Source organism: Hibiscus syriacus, unplaced genomic scaffold, assembly GCF_006381635.1.
Source record: "Hibiscus syriacus cultivar Baekdansim isolate YM2019G1 unplaced genomic scaffold, ASM638163v2 tig00111081_pilon, whole genome shotgun sequence".
Classification (NCBI taxonomy): domain Eukaryota; kingdom Viridiplantae; phylum Streptophyta; class Magnoliopsida; order Malvales; family Malvaceae; genus Hibiscus; species Hibiscus syriacus.
This window is the reverse complement of record NW_024062974.1, coordinates 158,965-176,921: the sequence shown is the minus strand read 5'-3', so window position 1 is coordinate 176,921 and position 17,957 is coordinate 158,965. Positions and strand designations below refer to the sequence as shown.

The following is a 17,957-nucleotide window of genomic DNA, read 5'->3' as shown; positions in this document are numbered from 1 at the left end:
ATGTATGTGGATAGGATAATTTTCTCTTTTTTTCATTTTTTAAATTTTAGATAAATAAATTCTCAATTCTTTTATTAATTCATTTTGTAGTGCGACGGGATTGGGATTAGGTTCGGTGCCAAGGAACTAATATCTGCAACTTTGAGTGATTATAACATTGTATCCCTTCGGACTTTTCTACTTTACTTTAATCTTCAATTTAATCTTAGTATTATTTTCCAGTTTATTTTTATATTATTATTTAATCTTTTTTTATTACTGTCGTTAAAAAAATATCATCAAATCAAAATATATTACAGTTCAAAAAGTTTAAAAATTTGAAATACAGAATGTCAAATAATACAAATAAATTATAAAAATATTAAAAATATCTATATTTTTAGAATTTATATTTTTAACTTATATTTTTTCAAATTTTAATTATGTTTAATTAAAATTAAAAATTAAAAATTAAAAAATCATTAAAAATCAGAAAAAGTGAAAAAATGAGTTTTCTAAAAAGAAATTTTAAAATTTTATATATTTTAACTATTTTTTTGTATTTTATTTGATTTTTTAAATTTCAAATGTTTTAGTTTATTCAATTACATAGGAAATGTGAAAAAAAAGTAATACATAAACTGAATTGAGAAATAAATTAAAATATATAAAAAATAGCTATTACATTTAAACAAAATGGGAAATCTAATATTTTTTTTAAATGGAACATGTCATTTTAAAACTTGGATGTTTGTTGGGTCATGTTATCCACCTTCAGAAATACTGTATATATTATATTCAACTTGTAATAATTTCAATCATTTTAAAATATTTTGAATCATCCACTTCAATTATGGAAGGATACATAATTTTATGTTAAATGTGAATTTTTAAAATTTTAAGAAGGACGTATTCATAAAATTTTAGAGGAAAAAATATATTTTCAATAAAAAAATACTTTAAAAAATATAAAATATATCATAATTTTAAAATTTTAAGGGTATGATTGTCTCCACCCGTGACCCACCCCCTTCAGTCCATCCATGATTTTAACAACTTAATCAAATAATTTTTAAAATTGTCATATAATTGTACGAACCAAGCTACTTCATTAGTTAAAGGGATGATTATTTTCCCTAGATGTCTCAGGTTCGAGCACCATAGACTACAAAGGTGTTTGAACTTTTATTGACAAATGATTGAGAATCTTTAGAATAGATACTACTTGTAATCACCTTAGATTAATAAAAAAACTGTAATATGATTTCAAGGTAAAATGTAGGATAAATTATGTATTTAGTCATTTAACAATTCATGTGGTTTTTTTTAATTATCTAATTAAATATTTTTTTTCAAAATCATGTCTAACATTACATTTTTGTTTCATTTCGGTAATCTACCATTAAAAATTTAACAAAATTATTGACGAGACATTTCTAATTTTTCAATGATAACATGACATTATCTTATGGTGACATGTCAGTATTATCGTTTATTTTTTAACAACTAGTAATTAAAATAAAACTAAAACATAATGTTACGTATGATTTTAAAAAATTATAATTAAATGACCAAAACAAAATCATAAAATTAACTGGATGACTAAATATGTAATATATCTTGAAATATATAATGACATTTCCTTTCCATTATTCAAAATTGAAGAGCGTGTCTAAAGTAAACTCCCATGATTTTGAGCCGTCTGCATTTGTCAACGTGCTAATAAGGTACTTTGAACCCGGCACCGACACAATCAACTATGGAAACTTTACCCATATGATTACTATGGAAATTTTTTTTTTATTAAACAACTATGGAAACTTAGTCAACTGAAATTCGAGACATAAGAAAGACAACCATTCATTTTGCAGAGTGTCATGGAATAAACACATAATTTTATGTTGAGAGATAAAATTTTAAAATTTTAAAAATAAATAAGTTTATAAAATTTTGGAAAGAAAAAAACAGATTTTTAATATAAAAATACATATGGTAGAATATCAAACCTGCTTTTTTCCATTAATGTGGGCAAAGCTTGAATCAAAATGGTGGATATGAAAATGTCCACTTGGAGAGCTATATGGATAACCATACGTGGCAAGTGGAGATGAAGTTGTGTGACAACACGACATGAAAACGTAATCATGTCATCAATACAAAGGTGCTTAACAATTAAGAGAATGAAGCGGCAGCGGCTAAGATTAAAAATGCAGCAACAATTAACATTTAGCAATAACTTTAGGTTACAAAATTGAAGATAAACAAGTAAGGGTTGGCAGCAATACTTGGCGGGCAATTCACGGAAATTTTGAGGCGGTTTATATATATATTTTAATTATGAATGTGGTGAGTGAGTAAGAAAAGAAAAGAGAGAAAGAGAGCTTAGCAAAGCTTGTATTACTTTTGTAAAAAGACTACCCGAAACTAGTATTGTGTTCGTATTGTATCTTATTTTGGTTCGTATTAATAATATTGTGTGAGTTATAAAATTTATCAAGTGTCCATTCACGCTTCCAACAAGTAGTATCAGAGCTTAGTTCGAGTTTACGTAGCGGATAAGATGACCAATATGATTCAACAACAAATCCCGACATTGATAAAGTTAAATTATGACAATTATAGTATCCAAATGAAGGCGTTATTTGGTTACCAAGATTGTTGGGATATGCAGTAGCAGAAGCAACCTTCACAAATGAAGAGAAAAAGATACTAAAATAATCACGTAAAAAAGACAAAAGAACGTTGTTCTTTATTTTTTCAAAGTGTAGATGAATATACTTTTGAAAAAATCCCAGATGCAAAAATCACAAAGCAAGCGTGAGAAATTTTACAAAAATCTCTTTAAGGTGCAGAAAATGTAAAAAATGTACGTTTACAATCCCTAAGAGTTAAGTTTGAAATGTTGAAAATAAAAAATAAAAAAATCGATGATTACATTAGCCGTGTGAAAACGGTAGTAAATGAAATGAAGAGAAATGGTGAATCACTCGATGAAATCAAAGTGATTGAAAGGATTTTGCGATTATTGACACGAAAATTCGACTACGTGGTCGTGGCAATCGAAGAATCTAAAGATTTATCTCAAATATTGATGGACGAGCTTGTGGGTTCACTTCAAGCCCATGAGTAGAAGATTAAACAAAATAAAGATATTGAAAATTTAAAGCAAGCTTTCCAAAGCAAAATGAATGTCAATGAAGGAGAAGCCAACATTAGCTACACACGAGGCCGAGAAAATCATGGTGGTTTTCATAGAAGATATAGGGGAGGATGAGGAACACGAGGATGTGGTGGTCGATCATATGACACCACTCAAACGAGTGAAAATTTTCAAACATAGGTCATGGACGAGGATTCTGAAGCCGAGGTAGAGGCAGATATCAACAAGTAAATAAATTACAGGTACAATGTTATAATTGCAACAAGTATGGTCACTTTAGTTATGAGTGTAAATCAGCTCCTAAACAAGAAGAAAGAAATAATGTAGCAACAATTGAAGAAGAAAAAGTGAAAAAATCTCATGTATTTCTTACTTACAAAGAAAATGAAAAATTCAAGAAAAAAATTTAATATCTCGACAATTGTGCTAGTAACCACATGTAGGGCCGAAAAGAGCTATTCGTGAAGTTAGACGAGATAATTCATGGTTAAGTAACATTTGGAGACGACTAGCATGTAGTAGTCAAAGGAAAATACGAAGTCATGATTACTAAAAAAATGGTGAAAAAGTACATCTCAGATGTTTATTATGTACTGACTTTAAAAAATAACATCATCAGCATTGGTCAACTTTTGGAAAAAAGAATACAAAGTGGAGATGAAGAATCGCTCCCTCAACATCATAAATAAAGATGGAGAATTAATTGTCCAAGTTTATATGAATCGAAATTGTCTCTTTATTAATAACATCGAGTTAGGAGAAGTAAGATGCATGAAGATTGCGATCAAAGAGGATTCATGGCTGTGGCATCTACGATATGGATATCTTGGATTTTTGGGTTTGAAGCTCTTATCAAAAGTAAGTATGATGAAAGGATTTTCATAGATCAACCCTCCAAATCAATTATGTGAGGCTCTCATAAAAGGAAAGCAACATAGCCAAAGCTTCAAAGTTGGCAGATCGTGGCGATCCCGAAAGCTGTTGGAGGGAGTACACACAGATATAGATGGTCCTTTCGACATACCATCACTTGGTGGAAACATATACTATCTAACTTTTATTGATGATTTTAACAGTTAAAAGAAAAATCATAAGCGTTAGAGAAATTGAAAGAATTCAAAGTAATGGTAGAAAAGAAAAGCAACCAATATTTAAAAATACTCATATCAAACAGGGGAGGCAAGTATACCTCAAATTTATTTGAAGATTTCTACAAAGAGCATAACATCATTCATCAGCTAACAGTTAATACACATCCCAACAAAATGGAGTAGCTGAAAGAAAGAATCTCATAATTCTTGACATAACGAGAAGCATGATAAAAAGTAAGCACTTACCAAGAAATTTATAGGCTGAAGTTGTTCGTTGTGCAGTTTACTTTTTAAATCGATGTCCAACAAAAAAGTGTGAACTACATGACACCAAATGAAGAATGGAGTGGTCAGAAACCAAGATTTGGACACCTCAAGATTTTCAGATGCATCACATACGCCCACGTTCCTAAACAGACAATAAAGAAGCTTGATGACAGAGAAGAAAAATGTATTTTCTTCGTCTATAATGAAAAAAAAAGTAAAGCTTACAAGCTATATAATCCTCTTACCAATAAAGTAATAATTTCAAGAGATTTCGAGTTTGATGAAGCATAATACTAGAGATGGAGCACAGAAGAAAAGAAAGTTGAAGGAGTATTTTTTATGAAGATAAAGACGACGACAATCTTATCGATCAAGATGAACAAGATGATGATCAAAGTCCTCAACAAAATTCAACTGCATCACTATTATCAAGCAGCAGCAGAACATAAAGTTATGATGTACCTCGAACAAAAGTTCAAATATCTACAAAGGAGAGAAGAATACAAAAAGGTACAATGATTACGAATTATAAAATGTCTCATTTTTCAATCTACTTGCAAAGACTGATCTCATAACATATGAAGAAACAGTCGAAGATGACAATCAGAAAAAGATTAAAATGGAAAATCATATTTAAGGGGGAGTGTTAGAATATCAAACCTGTTTTTTCCATAAATGTTTGCAAAGCTAAATCAAAATGGTGGATATGATAATGTCCACTTGGAGAGTTATATGGATAACCATACGTGGCAAGTGGAGATGAAGTTGTGTGCCAACATTAAAATTAATCACGTCATCAATACAAAAGTGTTTAACAATTAAGAGAATGAAGTACCAGCAGCTAAGATTAAAAAGGCCACAACAATTAACATTTGGCAGTAGCTTAAGGTTGCAAAATTGAAGATAAACAAATAAGGGTGGCAGCAATACTTGGCGACCAATTCACAGAAATTTTGAGGCGGTTTATCTACTGCTATATATATGTATTTAGCTTATTTTAAATATGAATGTGGTGAGTGAGTAAGAAAAGAAAAGAGAGAAAGATAGCTTAGAAAAGCTTGTATTAGTTGCGTAAAAAGACTAGCCGAAGTTATTATTGTGTTTGTGTTATATCGTATTTTGATTCGTATTAATAATATTGTGTAAGTTATAAAATTTCTCGAGTTCATGCCTAATAATTGGTCAATTCCCCCTAGCATTGTTGACGAGGCTGTGGCAGATAGTTGTAGAAAGATTAAAATATTATAATGTTTTGTCAAATAAGTTTATACAACTTTGAGAAAACATATTTAGCTGGTTTGTCAAATTGCTCATCTTTATTTACTTAAATTTTCTTAAGTCATAGGTTCTAGACCCATTAAAATCACTCTTTTTACTTCTCCTAAAGTTCCCTTCCCCTCATCTCTAAGTGGTAATTAATTTTAATTTTTTAATATTTAAATTCTATTGTGATATTTTAAGCAATTTTAATTAGCTGTTATTTGAAAAAAAATTCCCTCATATTTGAACTAACTCATTTATTTATATTTTAAACTAAATATAATAATTATTTGTTTCCAAAATTTATTTTAAAAAAATATTAAGTCTAGTAATTATTATCATATTTTTGTTTGATAAATACTTCAAATAAAGCGACAATATATATAAAATAAAAATACCATTTTTAACATTAACAATACGAACAAAAGAAAAGTGAAAATATCCTACTATTCACGTATGACCTCTATCTGAACCGGTTTCACAACACAATAGTTGTCAATTATGCGTCGAATTTCTTCGTATTAAAGGTTCATTATTAGAATCTTCAACATCGTTGTTAGTAGATTGCCCGACATCATCGTGTACTACTGAGTCTTACGGTGATGGATGATGACCAATGAAGATAATAATTGCGGAGGCGTCTGAGCAAAATTCTCACCACTGAATGAAAATGTTGAAAATCCAGAGAATGAGGACGGCGAATATGAGGTTTGTAACTGAAATGTATATGGTAGAGCAGTCTCAGTCAATATCAAGGCATTTGTAGCATACGTCGAGTCTGATAACATCGGTGTATAAAACCCTTATATTGGACCAGAATGACCTGGAACATTTTACATCGACGGGGTTGTTGGAAACGATTGTATCAATATCGAGACATGTAGCATACGTTTGAGCAAATTATGAATGATTTATTGTTTTTGTTATGTTGATATTAATCCATGAAGCTTCATAATTGAGTTTTTTAAAAACTTTTAAAATTTTGTCGGAAGCCTGCAGTTTTAGCCCGCCGGTCGTCGGACGACGGTTTTGAGTTTGGAGCATAAGCTTTGGTGTCTATCTAAAGTTAATTTTTTGGTTTTGTATTATTAATTTTGATGCTAAAGAAACTTAAATCTGGATCTTTTCTGGTATCAAATTCAAATATACCAAACTTTGTTTTCTGGGAGGTTCTGATGTGCGGCGGTTAAAAAACGGCATGACTGGTTAAACAAGTGACTAATTAAAATTTACATCGGTTATGTTATATCATTTAACCGGAAATATTATCAAGTACAATAACATATTAGGTAGCGCTTATATAATGTAATAAGTAGCGCTTATATAATAAAATAGGCATTTAACCGGAAATATTATCAAGTACAATAACATATTAGGTAGCGCTTATATAATGTAATAGGTAGCACTTATATTGACATATTTTCTAACTAAACCGGTATATTTATACCGGTAACATTGTAAATTTACCTATTACATTATAATTATCGGTTTCGATATTTTTGGGATCGATACAATTGTAAATGTATCGACACTTTATGCGTGCACCTCGTTAAGCATTCATTCTGGAAAAAGTATTAACACAAACTTAAAACGTGTCGATATTTTATGTAGACCTATTTTCTCATAAAACCGGTATATTTCTACTGGATACATTGTAAATTTACCTATTACATTGTAATTATCGGTTTTGATGTTTTTGGGATCGATACTTTTAATAAATGTATCGACACTTTATGCGTGCACCTCGTTTGACATTCATTCTGGACAAAATGTATCGACATTTTTTAAATTTGTGTCGATACATTATATTGACATATTCTATCATAAAACTGGTATATTTATACCAGTTATATTGTAAATTTACCTATTACATTATAATTATCGGTTTCGATGTTTTTAGGGTCGATACTTTTAGAAGATGTATCGACACATATGTTTACATATTCTCTCATTAAACCGGTATATTTTACCTATTACTTTATAATAATTGCTATTACTTTATAATAATTGGCTTCGATGTTTTGCTGATCGATACTTACAATAAATGTATCGACACTGTTTTGGAAACTTTATGTTTGAGAACCATACTGGACAAAATGTTGGAAACAAATCTTTGTGTTTACTAATTTTATCATTAAAAAAGTCTATTTTTACCGGTTTTGTTATTGTTGGGCATAACAAGGTAAAAATGACCTAAAACATTGTTATTTCTATCTAAAACATCAATGTTTTTTAACATTTCCGGTAAAATGCTCAACAATAATAAAACCGGTAAAAAAAAACAAAATCGGTAGCGCTTTTACCGGTTTTGTTAAGAAACCCGATAAAATGCCAAAATAATAACAAAACCGGTAGAAATAATGATGTTTTCGGTAATTTTTACCGGTTTTGTTATACACAACAATAACAAAACCGGTAGCGCTTTTACCGGTTTTGTTAAGAAACTCGGTAAAATACCAAAATAATAACAAAAGAGATAGAAATAATGATGTTTTCGGTAATTTTTACTGGTTTTGTTATGCACAACAATAACAAAACCGATACCAACTTTTTTTAACAGTATATTAAACGCCGCACGTGAGCATTTCCATTCGGTGAAAGAAAATTGAAAGATTATATTTATATTTTTAGTAGTGCAAGTAAATAACAAATTTTGTAATGAAAATTGTATGTTTGATAAAGATAATAAAAAAGGGTAAACTACACCCCAATGGTCACTAATATTTTTATCAGGTTTTATTTCCTACTAAAGTTTTAAAAGTAATAAATTGGTCACTAACATTATCGATTTCTAGCAAAATATCAAATAGGTCATTGAATAATGATTTTATATTTAATTTACCTTTATAAACTTTCTAATTTTTATTTATTTTTTCAAACACACCAACCACCCACTTAGGGGTGTTCAAATAACCGAATTAATTCGGTTAACTGATCGAACCGAATTAGTTCGGTTAATTCGGTTCGATTACCGAATTAGTTCGGTCGGTTAACGGTTAAGAAAATTTTTAGAATTCGGTTAACGGTTAATTCGGTTCGAATTCGGTTAATTAACCGAATTAACCGAAATTAAATTTTAAATATTAAATATATTATATATAACATATGGGCTCAACCCAAATTATTAAAAACCCAATTAATAATTTAAGATCCAATAACTTTTAAACTTAAATCAATATTAATTAATTAAAAATTATATAAATTTTTTATTTTATAATTATATATTATTTAAATTAATTCTAAACTGTTTTTTAATTAAAAAATATTAAATATATTATATATAACATATGGGCTAAGCCCAAACCATTTAAAACCCAATTAATAATTTAAGATCCAATAACTTTTAAACTTAAATCAATATTAATTAATTAAAAAATTTATCTAAAATTTTTATTTTATAATTATTTATTATTTAAATTAATTATAAACTTTTTTTGAATTAAAAAATATTTAATTTTATATAAATTAGAAAAATTTTAAAAAAAATCGGTTAATTCGAAATTAACCGAATTAACCGAAATTTATTCGGTTCGGTTAATATGTTCGAAAAAAAATCGGTTCGGTTAACGGTTAAAGAAAAAAAAATTTGGTTAATTCGGTTCGGTCGGCCACCGTTTTAACCGAATGAACACCCCTACACCCACTCTTGAACAAACCCTCACCACATCTTCCTCACATTGCTGCTCGAACCTCTGCGCTCCATAACTTCACCTGAATAAGAAGCATCCATGATTTCTATAATTCAAAAATAAGGCAAGATATATTTTATAAAAGACAAATTCCAAAATGAGTTTAATAAGAAATGGATTCCACGAGACATCATTAACTAAAAGTTACGAAATATCAAAATGTTGAGGATCATTTTTTCTAAAATTAATAATAAACAACTAAAAATATAAAAAATAAATTTATTACTTTATCAATTGAAATTAATCATCACAACATCTACAAATTTAAAGAAATATTTTTATTTTATTTTTTTTTTTGTTTAAAAGGTAGCGCACGTTTTGCTTTTCTCTCGGTGCATGTTAGCAGGACTTGTAACACCCCAACTCGTATCCGACCCGGATACGAGTCCGAAGTGTCACATTGACTTTTCAAACATTTATTCGTATCAAATAGTGAGTAATTTAAAAAAACTTTGATAACATTTAACTTATTCAAAACGTTTACAAAATATATAAGAGTTCATACAATTTATATCTTTAGACTACATGCCAACTACACTCTATATACAGTACTTATATTTTCTGATCTGACATTTGGTAAGGAAAACTGACTTGTCTTGCTCCACATTCCTCTTTACTCTTCTCGAAACCTACGTGTGAAACAATCACACGCTAAGTCGAAGACTTAGTGAGGCATAAAAACTTATAATGCACTTTATAACATATATCAATATATGCATGTTCTGTTCTATCATGCTATACCAAATTACATGACTTCCTCATATCATGTAAAATTATATCATATTAATTAACAATAAATACATACATACACATAAATCATCATATCATTTGTAATACATTTATCATATCACTAACATATATTTGTTTATATCTCTTGATTAGCCCATGTACACCTGTGAGAACTGTAGATATGTGAGTCTATTGAGGTTGTGCACCACTATGCTGTCATCACAGCTCATATAAATGTCCCGAAGGACCTATCCAGAGGTCATAAAGATCCTCGGTAACTATCCAGAGGTCATAAAGATCCTCGGTAACTATCCATAGGTCCCGAAGAACCTAGGTAAACTGTCCATATGTTCCTTAGAACATAGATATAGAACATAGATATACTGTCCATATGTCTCGAAAGACATAGGTAAAACTGTCCATATGTTCCGTAGAACATAGGTAAACCCTCGACTCTTGGCATGCCAACTATACCCCTAGCTCTCATGACACATAACATGGGCGTTATCATTTATTTCATTTCAAATATTCACATAAACTTGTAATTCACTTTCACATATCACGTATCACATAGCTTCTTTTCATATTATCACATAGTCACGTAGTTCACTTACACGTAGATCATTTCCATATAATTCACATGTCACATATATCATGTTTTCATATAATTCTATCATTTCTCACCCAATCACATTTATTCATGTAAACATACTTATCATATCTTGTTCACATAAGATCATATACTTCATATAATATATAGAAACACCTAGAACACTTTCACGTAGCTTATAGTCATAGGTCTTATCTCATAACATATACTTGTTTTCACATATATAACATATCATGTAACATTATAATAGAAATACCTATAAGTCATATCACTTAGAGCACATATACTTATAGTCACATTGCTTATATCTTACTCTTATGCCTTCTCTTAGATATATATATATATTCACATGTTCAGGTAATCCACCATTTCATCACATAATTATGTATTCATATAACTCATTTCATTTCATATCTATCTATATATATATATATATTCTCAAGATTTATCCTAATATAAATCATATAGCACTCTTATAATTCATATTCATATTCATCTATGTCAGACTTATAAACACCTCTCACTTCTATTATTTCTTTATATATATATAATCTAATCTGTTTACTTAATTCAATTTCATATAACTCTTATAATCTTCTCATATAGCTTCATAAATTTCTATCATACAACCCCTGTGTTATAGTTTTATTTAAACATATGAATCTTTCCCATCTAGCTTATCTTATATGTTCATATTATCATTTATGTTCAAATCTCCTAGTTAGTGTACTATTCTCACATCATCCTATAGATCAATATTATCTAGCTTATTTCACTTATCATTTAACAATATAATTATATTTTACTATGATCACATAGTTTATATCTCATATAATTCATAACCTTTCTTATGTAATCACTTATACTTTATCACATAACACATAAAAGAACAGATCAATCCATATAATCAAGCATACATACATGCATATTCAACTCATGCCTTTAATCATGAATTCATGTGTAACACTTCAGGAAATACACTCATCGCAAGTCTTATTCCCATCGCACATCATATACTATTGAATATGCACTCACCTGGCCTCACTAGTCAATTCCAATCTCTTATATTTCCCCTTGATCGATCTTACTTGTCAATGATTCCGGAACTTGGTTAGGCTCTGAATCTACATAAATGTACATTTTGAGGCAATCATTAGATACCTACACCTTGTAATTGGATACTAGCAACTTAAACGAACTTATTAAACCCATATTCACAATTTCCTTTAGGGGGAATCGGTTCCCTACTATGGGGGTATCGATTCCCTAATGACATTCTGGAAATGTTGTTCGTTTGAAGGGGTATCGGTTCCCCTTGAATGGGTACCGATTCCCCTTGCCCATAAATCATATTTTAGCCCGAAAATTACTTCATTTTCTCTCAAACACTTCATATATCATCCCCTTTTCATTCTTAACTCTAGTACACATACTTAAACCAATCTATATTCATTTATTTCATCTTAAACCTCAAAATCCTATCTTCCATATGAGATTCAAGAATCATACCAAATTTTCAATGTGTTCTAATTCTAATTCTAACACTTCATACTTCTTAATTGGATTGATGACAAGTCAAATTCATCCATAAAACTTCAACAACCATACCATATCAAAATTTCATCTTAAAACTCATATTGCAAATTCCTTCATAATTCCTTTATTTTATTGTTTAAATCCCATATAAGCTTTCCTTAAGCTTATTTAATACCCAAAGAATCAAAACTAAGCTTAAAACTCAAGAATTAACCAACTAAAATTAAACTTACCTTTTGTAGCTAGCCCCACGTGAAGAAGAGAAAGCAAGAAGAAGAAAGCTTCCAGATAGCTCTCTTCCCACGTTTTCACTCTTATAAAAGGGGGAAGAATATCTTTTAAAGGAAAAGACCATAATACCCTTAATTTCCTTTAATAATTATCAAATAACCTTCAATATATATACAAATAATCATTGAATTATTTCATTCTTCTACTTTAGTCACCAAATTTTGAAACTTTACAATTTGGTCACTAACCCGGTATTGAGGATGTTACAGGACTAACAACGACTGAAAGCGGGTTATCCTTCTTCTCTTTCGATCTTCGATTGTTTGATTCTTGCTCAATTTCTGGTTGATTCTTTGGGGGTTTTGTTGGGCAATGTCTGCTGGTGTGGCCACAGACTGGAGAAGTTTATTTGCGGCAGGTAATGAGCAAGAATTGGACTTTTTCCCCCGTCGGAGGCTGTGGCTTTGCTCGTGGTGAAACCTCCAAGAGATGTGTTTGAGGAGGGTATTTTGGAATGGAGGCATGCTCTGGTTGGGCAGTTCATTGGCTCAACCCCTAACTTTGGCTTGTTGCAGAAAACAGTTGATTTGATGTGGGGCAAAGCCGCTCCGGTGAAGGTGAGCCTCGCCGGATCCAACCTTTTTGTTTTCTCTTTCGATAATTCCTTGGCCAGGGACTGGGTTTTAGAAAATGGTCCCTGGCATGTACAGCATAAGCCCCTCTTCCTCAGGAAATGGGAACCGAATTTGAAGGAGCTGCACTTTGATTTGGATCGTATGCCAATTTGGATTCAACTATTTAATGTTCCTTTGGAATTATTTTCGAAGAAGGGACTCAGCTACATTGCTAGTGCTATCGATAAGCCCTTACACATGGACTCCATTACTGCTTCTAGAGCGAGACTTGAGTATGCTAGGGTCTGTGTTGAAATTTCTGTTGGCTCGAAAATTCCAGATTTTGTTGATGTGCTTCTTTATGATGAGTCTGTAGTGAGAATTAAGATTTTTGTACCTTGGCTTCCTGCCTCATGTGTTGAATGTATGAAATTTGGGCATTTAATGAAATTCTGTCCTTTGGGGAAGAAGAAGGAACAGGTATGGAAGGCAAAAGCTCCTCCTCAGGAAATTAAGCAGGGTGTTATTGACAACAGTCTAGCTGGATTGGAGGTGATGAGTGATGGTGTTGAAACAATACCAGCTCAGGAGAAAATTGTTAATACAAGCCCAACTGAGATTGTGGTGAAATGCTCTGGGTTATGTACTGAGTCCTCGAATTTTTCTGAACAGTCTATTCCTAATAATGGTACACTAGTGGAAGTGATGTGTGCAGGGAAGGTCCATGCTGATTCTAGTAGGGATAATATGGCGGGTTTAAATGCTCATGTGGGGAATTCAGGAAGTAATCCCCCTATTAAACGTGGTCGGGGTAGACCAGCGAAAGAACCTAAAGCTGCTTTAGGAGCTTTAAAAAACAAGTTTGAGGTTCTTACCTCAATTGATCCTAAAAATTTTCTGCCTGCTGATGATGGTAAGAAGTAGAGAGCAGCTTCTTTAGGAGTGTCTAAACTTGTTCAGGACTTAAAGTTGAAGAAAAAAGAACAGCTTGATAAAGTGAAGAAAATGGAGGAAAGGGGTGATACCTCTTCCTCTCCCATTATTTCATGTTAGTTAGTTTTTGGAATATCCGAGGATTTAATAATCCTCATAAACAGAGGAAAGTCATTAATTGGGCTACTAGCTGTCATATAAGCATCCTCTGTCTGCTGGAAACTCGTGTTAAGGAAATTAACTCTACTGACATTCTAAACCGGAGTTTTAGTGACTAGGACTCCTATTGCAACTACAATCACTCATTCAATGGTCGAATTTGGGTTCTTTGGCATAAATACCTGGCTTGTTCTGTCATCTCTGTGTATGATCAGAGTGTTTCGATTAAGGGCTCTTTTGAGGGACAGAGCTTTTGTGTCACTGCAGTGTATGGATTGAATGATGGTAATGCTCGGAGACACCTATGGAACCAATTAATCTCCCTGGATATTGTCAACCTTCCATGGCTGGTTGGGGGCGATTTTAATATCATTTTGAACACTGAGGAGAGCTCGGGTAGCATCAATTCTTCTACTCTAGCTGATATCTCGGACTTTCGGAGCTGTGTGGAAAACCTAGGGGTTTTTGACCACCCGTTCACTGGTCCCTTACTTACCTGGTCAAACAAGCAGCAGGATTCGTATTTAGCTCGCAAGCTGGACCGAGTCCTGGTGAACTCTGCTTGGATTGATGCTTTTCCTGAATCCGATGTGGAGTTCCTCACCCCGGGGGATTCTGACCACTGTCCTGCTGTAATGTGGCTCCGGAAAGCAGCCCCTGTGACTAGGCCTAAACCGTTTCGGTTCTTTAATTTTTGAGCTCTGCACCTGGACTTTTTAGCCATCGTTAGGGATTCTTGACAGGTTCCAGTGGAAGGTAATCCTGCCCAAGTACTTTTTCAAAAGCTCAAACGGTTAAAATGTCCTCTCAGATATCTCAATAAAAGCCACTTCAATGACATCTCCAATCAGGTGAAACTGAAAAGAGAGGAGCTGATGTGTATTCAACTTGTAAATCTTTCTGTTGGCAGTATTGTCAACGATGAAATGCAAGCTGAGAGGGAGCTTCATTCCCTTGAAGAAGCTGAGATGCTTTTTTATAAGCAAAAGGCTAAAGTCAGTTGGATAAATGAGGGTGATCAAGGTACTCGCTTCTTTCATTCGATGGTGGCTAGAAAAAGGAAAAGCAGTACAATAAGACTTCTTTTTGATCAATCTGGTACTAGGCTCGACACTTTCGATGATATGGCAAATGAGGTGATCAAATTATTTCAGTATCAGCTGGGTACGACCGATGCAAATGTAAAGGGTTGTAGTACAACTACAATTAAAGATCTCCTCAATTACTCCCTTTCCCTGGGTGCTGACACTGTTTTATGTCGTGATGTTTCTGACGTGGAGATTCGGGAAGCCTTATGGGGACAGGGAAACGACAAGTCCCCTGGACCTGACGGTTATAATCCTTTTTTTTATAAGGTTGCTTGGCCCATTATTGGAGTTGATTTCACAACTACTGTTAGGTATTGCTTCGACAACTCTTTCATTCTTCCTGCTTTTAACTCCACAGCTGTTGTCATTGTTCCCAAAGTGCCAAATCCTAGCTTAGTCAAAGATTTCAGGCCTATTTCTTGTTGCATTGTGATTTATAAGACCATCACCAGGATTTTGGTTAAGCGCTTGTCTGTTGTGTTCCCCGACATGGTAACCAAAAACCAAACTGCTTTCGTTAAAGGGAGAAACATTGTTGACAACACCCTCCTTGCCCAAGAGATTGTCAGGGGTTATAATAGGAAAAATATTTCCCCTAGATGCACTTTGAAGATAGACCTCCAGAAGGCTTTCGACTCCCTTGATTGGAACTTCATTTTGGTTACTCTGAAGGCATTGGGCTTGCCTGAGAAATTTATTGGTTGGATTGGGGCATGCTTCTCTAAACCGAGCTACTCGATCATGTTCAATGGCAGTCTCGTTGGCTATTTCAGAGGTGGTCGTAGTGTTAGACAAGGCGACCCTCTTTCGCCTTACCTCTTTGTTCTCGCTATGAACGTTTTATCGAATTTGTTGAATGTGGCAGCTCTTAGAGGCATTTTTAAGTTTCACCCCAAATGCAAAAGGATAGGCTTGACTCATCTTTGCTTTGCCGACGATCTCCTCATTTTCTGCGAAGCCTCCATTGATTCTATCATTGGTGTGCAAACTGTCTTGGATGTCTTCTATTCTTTCTCTGGGCTCAAATTAAATATCAATAAATGCGAGATGTTTGTTGCTGGGATATCAGCTGATCAATGTAGATATCTAAGTGTGAACACGGGGTTTAAAGTAGGAAGCTCCCTGTGCGATACTTGGGTATCCCGCTGGTTACAAAGAAGCTTACTATAGCTGATTGTCAGCCTCTTCTTAATAAAATAAGGGCACGGTTGAACCTTTGGGCTAACAGGCATTTGAGCTTTGCCGGTAGGCTCCAACTTATATGTGTTTTTCTTTTCAGTTTAACTAACTATTGGTGTAGGCAGATTATGGTTCCTGCTGAGGTGATCAGGAGGGTGGAACAGTTGTGCTCTCGCTTCTTTTGGAAGGGAGCTAATCTGCCTGCGAAGGGAGCTCGGGTGAGTTGGAAACAGATATGCCTTCTAAAGTCTGAAGGGGGTCTTGGGGTCATTGATATCCTTGGCTGGAACAAAGCTTGTTTCGTTAAGCTTATCAGGAACTTGTTGGCAGAGGAGGGTTCCCTATGGGTAGCTTGGATTCGTTCCTATATTATTAAAAGCTCGGACTTTTGGCAGTTGAACTTACCTTCTAATGCTAGCTGGTACTTCAGGAGATTGCTGAAGTTGAGACATGCTGCTCATCATTTATTTGTTAATCGGGGCAAAGAACTTAGCACAAGGCAGATTTGGGAGGCCATTCGCCCTGAGGCACCAAAGGTTGTGTGGCATCATCTAGTTTGGTTTGCTGGACGTATCCCTAAGTACTGTATTATTCTTTGGATGGCAATCCTGGATAGACTTCCTACCAGGATTAGGCTGTTGCGAATGGGACTTGCCATAGATAATGATAAGTGCTTGTTATGTAACTTGGAGTCTGAGACACGGAACCACTTATTCTTTGAGTGTGACTACGCGAGGAATCTCTGGAAGGCCATTCTGCAGCTCTGTGGTGTTAATCGCCGAGCTTCTCACTAGGATGGCGAGCTTGCTTGGGCCACTCACTGTTTTAAAGGCAAATCCCTCATCACGCGAGTGCTTAAACTTGTTTTGTCGAGCCATGTGTACTGGATATGGAAGGAGAGAAATGACAGGCTGTTTGGGGGAGTCCCTAGACCGTGGTCTACTATCCTTGAGGATGTAAAAGCTGTCGTACGAATTAGGTTGCATGGTTGCTCTATCAACGTAGCAGATCCGAGGAACGCTACTCTCTGCGCTAGCTGGAACATTGCGTGATATCTTGAAGCGCTTCCCCCTCTGTTGATCACCTTGTACTGGTTTTTGGTTATCTGTTGCTAGGGGCTTTTGTTTTTAAAACAGTTTGTTTCTTTGTAAAGTACTGGTTCATATGTAGCAGTCTTCTGCTTCTCTTGGGGTAATAAATACAGATTATCCAAAAAAAATTTAAAGAAACATATCAAATCAGTAGCAAAACTTGGTGATAGAGTTTGAGGGACAACTTAAAACTTTAAACTTTTCAGAGGTTTAAATTGAAATTTTTAAAAATTTTGAAGGGTTTAGTTTAAATTTTTCCAAAAAAATTAGGGTCAAACTAAAATTTTTGGAAATTTGAGAAGCTTAATTAGATTTTTAAAAATTTATGGGAGGAAGTTTAA

At 33.1% G+C, this 17,957-nt stretch overlaps 1 protein-coding gene across 1 annotated transcript; it reads left to right on the top strand.

Moving 5' to 3' along the window:
* The first annotated feature begins 12,973 nt into the window (after positions 1 to 12,973).
* LOC120152010 lies at positions 12,974 to 17,319 on the top strand. Its single transcript, XM_039164311.1, has 5 exons — positions 12,974 to 13,045; positions 13,128 to 14,033; positions 14,474 to 14,917; positions 15,002 to 16,494; positions 16,647 to 17,319. Exons 1-5 carry the CDS (start codon positions 12,974 to 12,976, stop codon positions 17,317 to 17,319), a joined length of 3,588 nt encoding a protein of 1,195 aa, XP_039020242.1.
* Positions 17,320 to 17,957: the final 638 nt, after the last annotated feature.